At 47.5% G+C, this 10,075-nt stretch overlaps 2 protein-coding genes across 3 annotated transcripts in view; one reads left to right on the top strand and one right to left on the bottom strand.

The window, feature by feature from the left end:
• The first annotated feature begins 1,109 nt into the window (after positions 1 to 1,109).
• On the top strand, positions 1,110 to 6,029 carry SLFNL1 (schlafen like 1). Its single transcript, XM_015411684.1, has 3 exons — positions 1,110 to 1,472; positions 3,732 to 4,412; positions 5,885 to 6,029. The coding sequence occupies exons 1-3, from the start codon at positions 1,110 to 1,112 to the stop codon at positions 6,005 to 6,007; spliced, it is 1,167 nt and encodes a 388-aa protein (XP_015267170.1). The 3' UTR covers positions 6,008 to 6,029.
• A 2,208-nt stretch (positions 6,030 to 8,237) lies between these two features.
• The window catches only part of CTPS1 (CTP synthase 1), a 28,681-nt gene continuing 26,843 nt past the window's right edge, over positions 8,238 to 10,075 (bottom strand). For both annotated transcript variants that reach the window (XM_015411687.1, XM_015411688.1), the window contains exons 18-19: positions 9,892 to 9,982; positions 8,238 to 9,446 (exon numbers count right to left, since the gene is read on the bottom strand). In XM_015411687.1, the coding sequence (XP_015267173.1) occupies positions 9,898 to 9,982 (85 nt within the window). In that variant the 3' untranslated portion in view covers positions 8,238 to 9,446; positions 9,892 to 9,897. The remainder of the gene's footprint in view (positions 9,447 to 9,891; positions 9,983 to 10,075) is intronic.

The following is a 10,075-nucleotide window of genomic DNA, read 5'->3' as shown; positions in this document are numbered from 1 at the left end:
CTGAACGAAAACCCTGTGGTTCTGGAACAGCTTAGGTCTCCCTTGGTTCAAAAGCAGCTTAGCACCAGATATGGCAGACAAACATCACCTTCCTTGTGAGCTGCCCCAGGCATGTAGCCAGCATCACATTTAACCCAAAGCAAAGGCCTGAGGCCAAAAGCCTCAGTGGGGACCATGCACTCATACAGTGAGTCATGGTGCGCGCACACACACTGGTTTTGCATGGGTAGCAAGGCTGTTCAAAGGGGACACAAGTGCCTGCCTATGTGTAAAGATATTTTGCCTTGGTGAGCACCATGTTTCAAACAGGCCTTAGTCTGGTGTCTTTACGTTTTCATTAACGTACTTCATGGAAGAGTTGGCCAGGTAGCAGTCATTTGCAAACAGGCAGCAACCCCTTGCTATCAAATCAGCATCCTTGAATTTAACATCATGACTGTTAAATTCGAGTTTCTCATGGGTTGTTTTCCTCACAGGCTCTGATACTTTTCCAAGGCCTTATCAGCCACAGATCCTGTAGGGGAAGCTCCCAGTTTCTTCTTCATCCACAATAACAAACTGGACATGAGTGGCCAGTAATCCCTGATCATGCAGTAAGGACAAAGCAAGACAATCAATGTAGACTTAACAAGACGACGTGTCCAGTTCACCAGCCAACAACATACCAATGAAGAATAAGAGCAAGCCCCATGCCTGCTTCTGGAGTCTCGCTTTGAGGTCTGAGAATGGAAGCCATATCTGATCCTGAGGGGATAACAGAATATGTTCTACCAGTTTGCCAGTTAGAACATGTGCCAGAGCTGGCTGCTTTGTCAGAAGCAACAGCAGAAAAGGAAGACGACCAGACTCCTGGGCCAACACATTTCTACGTGTCAGAAGCAACGGCAGAAAGGGAAGAAGTCCAGCCTCCTGGGCCGACATGTTCCCATGTATCAGAAGCAACGGCAGAAAAGGAAGAACACCAACCTCCTGGGCTGACATGTTCCCATGTATCAGAAGCAACGGCAGAAAGGGAAGAAGACCAGCCTCCTAGGCCAACATGTTCCTGCGTGTCAGAAGCAACAGCAGTAAAGGAAGAAGAACAACCTCCTGAGCCGACATGTTCCTGCATGTCAGAAGCAACAGAAAAGGAAGAAGACCAGCCTCCTGGGCCGACACGTCCCCATGTCCTCTACATTGGGAACTTGAATCCCAAATACTCACGGGAAGTTATCTGCAGCATGCTGAAGGACATTTTAGGCATGGCCAGTGTCACCCTCCAGCGGCACAACATCGAAGTGATCCGGAAGCGGAGGCAGGCCTATGCCTTTGTGCAGGTGGCAACTGAAGTGAGCTTGGAACTCGTCCTAAAACAGTTGCTAGTTGCGGCCGAATTGGAGCAAGACCTAGTCAAGGAGCTTGTGAAGAAAGGCAAGAATCTGGTTGTGGGACCCGGCAATACATTTGCATTTGGGAGCAACGATAGCAGAGAGGTAAGGTCAGGACCCAAAAGGCTAATTTCCCTGGACCCGATATGGACTGGCAATCCAAGTCTCTTGCCCATGGATGATCCCAACCTGTACACACACACACACAGAGTCTCAGGAGTCATGAAAGAGAATGTTCTGTTCCTGAAATGACAGACTTGTGTCATGGTAACAGTCTTGTGACTCGGCCCAGACTAGCCCAATCTCATTAGATCTCAGAAGCTAAGCAGAGTCAGCCCTGGTTAGTATTTGAATGGGAGACCACCAAGAAGTCCAGGGTCACTATGCAGAGGCAAGCAATGGCACACCACCTCTGCTAGTCTCTTGAGCCTTGAAAAACCCCAGGGGTCGCCATAAGTCAGCTGCAACTTGACAGCAATTTCCAACAACAACAATTATCTTGTAGCAGGGGCTGAAACCACCAGATCCCACTGAGCTCTGGATAAGGCTAGGGAAATTATGACATTGCAGGATTTTAAAGACACTGGGGGAAAACAACCACTGGCTTGGATCCTACCTGAAAGCTCTGTATGTGGCAGTTTTTGCTGATTTCCACCTCCTCTCCCACACTACACCTATGACCCACCTGAAGCAATTCCTGTTGGGGCCTCCCACCCCTCAACAGCAGCATGGGGGGAGGGGTGATTGCAGCTGCAGCAGAAGGGAATATGGGGAAATGACATTCCATGGATCGGACTTGAGGTAGGCGCTAAGTCCCTGGGAATGCATTGCTGTGCTATTAGCAGTCCCTTTTAGTAAGAAGGCATTGTGCAAATGCTTTTCCCTGTGTGATGCTGAGGAGGAATGAAACCAAGCAATCCAATGCAGTTCTCTTCCCACACGCTGGGTATCCTTTGCTTGGGCATTCTCAGCAAACATCTGTGCAACATTCTCTTTCAAACTTCCAATGAGAAAGAACAGTCTCCCGCCACCACTCCATTCTGTTTCTTGCACCCAACTTCATAAGAATTATTTCCTGCAGTTCAGACCCTTCCAGGGGCAGACCTAGCTCGTTCCCACATAGCTATATTTGTTGTGAAAACGTGTGCACCTGATCAACAAATGTCGTGTTGGAAGTTGAGTCTTTAAAACTGTCACAACAGAACCCACAGCACAGCAGCGAACAGGTTTCAGGCTGTGTCACTTCGTGCCATGTGTGAAAAGGAGCCCTTTTCTACAGCAGAAAGTGTTGTTTTGGCCTACTTGCTAGCCAAAGTTAACAAGCAGATGGTGAGAAGCACACAAGTGCAATCCCCAACAGCACCAATATCCATACAAGGTGCTGGAGAGACGAAGATAAAATCCGTCACCCCTCAAGAAGGATCCGGCTGTCAATAAGGGGGGGGGGGTTGCCCTTCTGGCCCTCCCTGTTTGGAAATTTGCTTCTCACAGTGAGGGGGGGGGAAGGGGAGGGGGTAGCAAATGGTTTTGTTCCCCTCCACACAATTAGTGGGAGTTATAGGCTGATTAGGAGGTTGTTATTATTATTATTATTGCATGGCAGCTTGTGTAGTATAGCCAGGAGATGCTAAGATTGTTTAGCATTATGCAGCACTAGGTGGCGAGCTAGATTTGTTTTTAAGGCAAGAGACGTTCCCAAGGTGGTTTGCTATTGCCTGGCTCTGGTCACACTCGGGTATTCCTTGGAGGTCGCCCATCCAACATCTAACTAGGGCTAACCCTGTTTAGCTTCCGAGGTCTAGATCAGGTTAGCCTGGGCTACCCAGGTCAGGGCTGATTAGGAGGTGAGACAGCAGGGTCGATACTTGGATGGGAGACCACCAAAGAGGGCTCTGCCGAGGAAGGCGATGGCAAACCATGTCTGCTGCTTGCTTGCCTTGAAAGAACCTTGCTGGGGTCACATGTTAGGTGTGACTTGATGACACGTGCATATAGGCTGATTGCTTTCAACAATCCCGGGAGTCTACCTGCTGGATAAGCCCTTGTTCATCTACCTCAGCAGTTCGATATAGGTTCTCCTACTTCAAGGCTCTGCAAACTAACCCACATGCAGTGCCGGGGTTCATTCCAGTCATTCAGTGCACAGAAGTCAGAATCAGCAATTGCAGTGATCTCCTTACCCTGTTCTAGGGGGAGACCCACTTAGGTTCAGCATCACAGACCATTACAATAAGGTGCTCCTTATGTCCATGACACTTGTCATAGGTGGCACACCAAAGAAGGCCCAATGCTAAGCAACAAGTCTCTGCAATTGTAAGGTTACTTGGTACCCATTTGCATTTTTTTACTCTGTCACATCTGCAGACCAACTCCATAGGAAGCAGCTCAGAATCTCATCTAAGAGGGTTGCAGGTGCCCAAGAGGAGGAAGAAACCACCATTCACCGAAACCCAGACTAACTCTGGCACAAAGTCTGCTCAGCATGCTTGGAGACTGACGGAGCGGCCGGCAGCCTTTCTAAGCGGCACTCGTTCAGACAGTGCCATTGTCCAGAGAGAGATTGTAGGCAAGGAGCGCCTGTTCTACGGTGCTTTCATGGGTAATGAGACGCGAAGCGTGGAATTTAAACGTGGTGGCGGGGAATATTTGACAGGCACTCTGAAACATCATGTGCGGAAGTACGTGTGCGCATTTCTCAACAGTGAAGGGGGAAGCCTTCTCGTGGGGGTAGAAGACAATGGCTTGGTGCTGGGAGTTCGCTGTGACCACAGAGATGAAGACAGGGTCCGCCTCCTCATCGACTCCGTTCTGAAGGGTTTCAAGCCCCAAGTTTTCCCAGCAGCGTACACACTGAGTTTCGTCCCTGTCATTAAAGATGAAGACACCGGCATCTTCCTGAAAGTTATCCGGTTAACGGTTCATCCTCCCAAACAGCACGGGGAACCTCTTCTTTACGAAACAGACCAAGGGGAAGTGTACATACGGCGAGATGGCAGCATTCAAGGCCCTCTCTCTGGGAGCGCCATTCAAGAGTGGTGTCGGCAGGTAATTGTTTTGCAGAAACTGCCTGCTTGCTTAATAGCGAACCCGTGCAGTTTCAGAAATCAACATGCACACGCTCTCATTTTCAGGGACGTAAGCTGTAAATAGGGCCCAGACTATCTTGATCTTGGAAGCTAAGCAAGGTCAGCCCTGGTCAGTACTTGAATGGGAGACCACCAAGGAAATCCAGGGGTGCTACACAGAGGCAGGTAGTGCCAAACCACCTTACCTTAAAAACCCATATATGGTGTCACCGCATGTCATCTGTGACTTGACAGCACTTTATACATACAACCGGTAAATTGTTCCCCATGAAAGATAGCTCTTCATTGCATCAACTTAACATATCCTATTTAAAAACATTACTTTTACATCAGTAGGTTTTTGTGTAAAAGCAGTGGTTCTAAATAGTGTACATTGGGTTGATATAATGAACTTTTACATCTGTAAGTCTTATTGGCTCTGTCCTGGATAGCCCAGGCTAGCCCGATCTCATCAGGTCTCTGAAGCTAAGCAAAGCCAGCCCTGGTTAGTACTTGGATGGGAGACCACCAAGGAAATGCAGGGGCGATATACAGAGGCAGGTAATGGAAAACCACCACTGTGTCTGTCTTGAAAACTCCACAAGATCGTAGTAATTTAGCTGCAACTTGACGGCAAAAAAAAAAGTGTTTTAGTGCCTTCTATTTTTGTTTTCAGATCAAGGTTTTTGATCAATTCCAGAAAGTTACAAGGGGGACCTCTTCTTCCACGTTAAAATTGCTGCAGAGGGGGGAGTTTAGCCACAAATTGGCACCTCCATAATTTTTTTGTTTGCTCTGTATTCAGAGACCAAAAAAAATACTGGCTCTATCACAAACTCCTATTCACTTGTTCCTATTGGCTGCTGTTGGGGAGGGGCCAATGGCTCAGTGGCAGAACGTCTGCTTTGCAAGGTCTTGGGGCTGATTCCCAGCACATTCACTTAAAAGGACCAGATGATGTGAAAGACAGCCTGCGACTGGCATTGCTGTTGGTCAAAATACAAAATAGATTGACCAATATATATAAGACAGCAAGATATGTTCATGTGAAAAACTTGGCTCTTTGGATAAATATCCTCTGAGACTCCCATAGTATAAATACTTATAGGCAAGGAGTTCAGAAAAAAAGAAATCTAACAAGTTAACTAGCCATTGATGTGCTGTTTGGTCAATGGAGTTTGTTCTTTAGCTAGCCTGCCCCTCTGTAGTGGACTAGGACCTGAGAGAGGCAGGTAAGAAACTGGTACATGTTGTCTTTGTTGCTCATCATCTATTGAGTGCCACACACCATATACTAGTCAATAATACAACTCTCCCCGATCCATTAGCCAACTATGCTTTGCCAGCAGTGTCCCAGATCCATCAAGCCTTCCAGCCAGACTCATTACCCGCAAAGTAGTCTGGCTGCTATCAAGATAGGAAGGGGATGACTATCCTTTTGTAAATCCCCAGAAATGGACAGAGGAGAACAAGAAGCTGGAGAAGAAAATAGAGACTTTGTTGAAAGAGAAGGAGGAGCTGCAGCAGCATCATGTGCAACAGAATACCAGCCCACGGTGCTGTGCCCTCATGTAACCGCCAGAGCACAACGACAAAACCTGCCTAAAAAGTTAACACGCTGGAAGTAAACAGAGGCCAAGAGAAAGCTCAAGTCCACAGTCTCGTGTCTTTTCGTGGCAGCGGGATGCTGTTTTGCAGCAAGAGTTTTCTAGCAATCAAGGGGGTTGCATTTGGGTTCCATCACCTGAGCTGCACTCAGGCACCACGGCTTGTGCAAGAACTTTGGTTAGTCTACCAGCCAAACAAATCTCAGTTTGTCTGTTACTTAATGCAAAGGGTGTCTTCCCTATCCCGCTGGTTCTGCAGCTAAGTAGGTTTGAAGAGCGATGCTTGCTAAAAACCACAGTTCGCAAATTCAGGGGTTGCAGCAAACCACGATTATCACACATCCCTTATTGCACAGTAGTTAAACATGCAACAAAGCCTTGTTTGAAATCCCAAGTTGGTCACACATACACAAGCACAACAATTTGTTAAGACTATCTGACTATAAATCGCAGTGGTTGATCAAATTTATGAATGCTGCGTGAGGTCTGTTCTACCAGAGCACAGCAGAAAAAAGGGCTGCATCAGAGCAGACTCATGGAAGAGAAGGACTGAAACAGTGCAGTGTGAAAAGAAACATTATTTAGGGGGATCCTTCAGTGAAATAAAATTTCTTTTCCCACTGCCCTATTTTTACTCCCCTTCTCTTACTACCAGAGCCCTGACCAGGCTGAATTTCTCTCCTATGGAAACTGGGACTAGTTTAGGCAGGCTTGCACATAGAATCATAGAGTTGGAAGGGACCTCCAGGGTCATCTAGTTCAACCCCCTGCACCATGCAGGAAATTCACAAATCCCCCCCCCCAAAAAAAAATACCCAGTGACCCCTGATGCATGCTCAGAAGACGGCAAAAAAACCCCACCAGGGTCCATGGCCAAACTGGCCTGGAGAAAAATTGCTTCCTGACCGCAAAGTAGTGATCAGCATTTCCCTGGGCATGTATGAAAGAACCACAAGAACTAAGCACTGATGCAAGCCTTCCTGCCCTCCCTTTCACGATCTCGCACATTTTCACTCCAAATGAAGTTGTTCGGCAGCCTAATGAGGGGGTATCAGTAAAACTCCTGGTTTTGCTAAGAGGGTTGTGAACTGCTACCGTCAATAGCATTGGCAGGTTTGGTGGCTCCGAGTGTTGCAGCTCAGTGTGTGCAGGCTGATTCCAGTGTACGCTCACATGCACTTTGCCTGGCCTGGTGACACTGGGATTTTACTCCCCATAGTAAAAAGCCCTCCAGCATTTCCCCCCTACCGTTATCTTTCTGTCCACACGACAGCCACCCTCTATAATATACACAGTCACTATATCTGATAGTAAACGGGCAGGCCCCTGTGTAGTTGGCAAAAGCTGTAAGCTCTGGCCTTCTGCACATAAGGTAGTGGTCTCTACCTTCTTCCCTCAGGTATGCAGAAAAATGAGACTCTGACAGATCCCCACCCTTCAAGGGACAGCCTGATGAGGACTGATTATACCATATCCTTTAGCAAGCATAAGGAGCTGCGGTGGCTCAAGTGGTTAAGACGCTGAGCTGCAGGCTGTGGAAGGTCAGTAGTTCAGCGGTTCAAGACCTGGGTGCCGCAAGACAGGGTGAGCTCCTGTCTCTAGTTCCAGCTCCTGCCAACCTAGCAGTTCGAAAGCAAGAAATTGCAAGTAGATAAATAGGGACCACTTCGGTGGGAAGGTAACAGCGTTCCGTGCGCCTTGGTGTTAACAGCGCTGGCTCTTCGGCTTTGAAACGGAGATGAGCACCGCAACCCTAGGGTCGGATTCGACTGGCTTTCGAGCAAGGGAACCTTTAGCAAGCATCCCCAGTGTGGCACCCCCAACACTTGTTCTGGTGCCTGCCAGGTGTGGGTGGGGCCAGGTGGGGCTTCGGCCCAACAAGGCTTCTGACTGCAGCTGCCAGGGATTTTATGGGGGAGTGCAGGGTTTTCAAATTGTCCCCCTCCCCCACAATTCCCACCCAGCCCTGACAAATTCTTAGTTAGCAGAGAGGGACAAACATTGACAAGAGACGCTACACCAGGAGTTCCCAACCTTTTTGAGCCTACAGACACTTTTGGAATTCTGACACATGGGGTGGGTTGCAACTACAAAACGGCTGCCGTAGTTTACCTTCAGTGAGACAGTGGATATCCTTGTACTGCCAAAGCAACATTTTAAAAAAATCTGTACAGCCAATCAAGTCTCCAAATGTCAATCAGAAGCCTGACTGGGAAAAGCCCCACCCACTATCTACCGATACTTGACGGACACCCGGAAAGGTGTCGGTGGGCATCATGCGCACCCTTACTGGGGATCCCTAGATGCCACACTGTTAACAGGAAAACACAATAAGCCATCAAAAGTAACTGAAAGGCTGACAGATGACAGGATATAGACGCAAACAGTGTTCCCCAAATTTTAATGAACTGAAAAGGGTATGGACATATGGTACATTTTGTATAGCAAAATAAGTCCCCAATAACTTAGTGGTTAACACAGCTTACAAGCTATATTGGCAAAAGGAGAGATTACGAACACTTGTTTCTTGATGCGCCCACACCCGTTTTCTGTGGGGGGGGGGGGCAGAGCAAATACTGCAGATACCTGACTAAAAACACCCACTGTAAAAACCGGCAACATTTGTGGCATCTCAAAAGGCCCCTGGCACAACAGGGGGGAAACAGGAAGGCCCTCCCTTACAAAAATAAGGACCTCAGACCGTCCTGTCCAAGGCAGCTCTCTCAATGAGAGTCTCAAAGGCATCTTCTGTTGAAGTCACTTTCTCACATATACAGCCCCCTTGATGCAAGGAGATCTCTCAAGTCCAGGAAGGACTTTAAAAGAGGAGGGGGGGGGATCTCAAATTTCTAAAATGGTGTGTGTGTGTGTGTTCTTACAAATTTTAATGCAATAATTGCAGCTTGACATGATGTATTCAGGAGCAACAATCCCAAAATTTCCTAAGCAGAAAGTGGGACTCCTGGAACAAAAAAGGGTGGCGATGAAGCCCTAAATCCATCACTTGGTTTTAAAATACATGCCGGGATTAAGGGTAGCTTCTCATTCCGCAGTCCTCTAAGGAAGGGAATGTCACCCTTTGAGCCTCCAAAAAAATGCCAATCTCTCTTCTTGGCAAAGCTCAAGCCTCTTCAGAAATCCAAGAACTAACCCCAGTCTTGGGAAGTTCTCGTTTCAAAATTCACAGACCACACAGGTGCTAAGCACCACAGCATCAGCTTCAGCGGCTTAACCAAAACATGAAAAAAAATGAAAATAGATTAAAAGAACAGTGCGACATGATTCCTTGAAACTAAACTGTGACGACATGATTTAAGGAACTCCAACCGACGAGAGCATCCCAGCTACTGCAGAGAAAATGCCTAGAGTGTCCACAACAGAAGAGTCTTCTGGTAGCCCAGTGTACCCTGATGGAAGCGAGAAACGAAAGGAATGGTTATTTATCGTGTTCATCTACCACCGTAAAAGCACCCAAGGCAGCACAAATAAATAATTTCACCATTATCAAGAAAACAGGGTTGCCTTTTCATTTTGTATCCCTTTAAATGGTAAGTGTGTGTCTGTGTGTGTAAAAAGAAAACAGGGTTCTCGGAAAGGATCCCCTTAGCCTTGTGTGGTGCCAGTGTCCAAGGGCAGAACACCAGCTGTGCTGTTCATGTCGAATTCTTCTTCATCTGCACCAGTGCAACGTGGCTTGGGACAAGAGGGCCCCTCCTCCAGAACAGAAAGGGGTGCAGGGATGACCAGGAACTTATTTTCTAGGGGAAGTAATAGAGAGGGGTTGGCCTCTAACACACAGCTGGGGAGGGGAGGGGAGCATGAAAACCCAGAACATTAAAAAGGAAATATTACCGGTGACTACTCATGATTAACTGCAGTGAACTTCAATTCCGTGATCTCAGAGTCTGGTGAACTGCTTCCACTTCTGTCACTATATGTATCCCTGCAGAATTCAGATTTCACAAGAAAAAGAAAGGGGTTTGATTGGAAATGCTTTGCAACTGCCTCTGGCTCAGCGTTCCCTCTAAGCTGAGTT

This window comes from Gekko japonicus, unplaced genomic scaffold (genome assembly GCF_001447785.1).
Source record: "Gekko japonicus isolate JY-2015 unplaced genomic scaffold, Gekko_japonicus_V1.1 scaffold112, whole genome shotgun sequence".
Classification (NCBI taxonomy): Eukaryota; Metazoa; Chordata; class Lepidosauria; order Squamata; family Gekkonidae; genus Gekko; species Gekko japonicus.
This window is presented reverse-complemented; position numbering and strand designations above follow the sequence as displayed.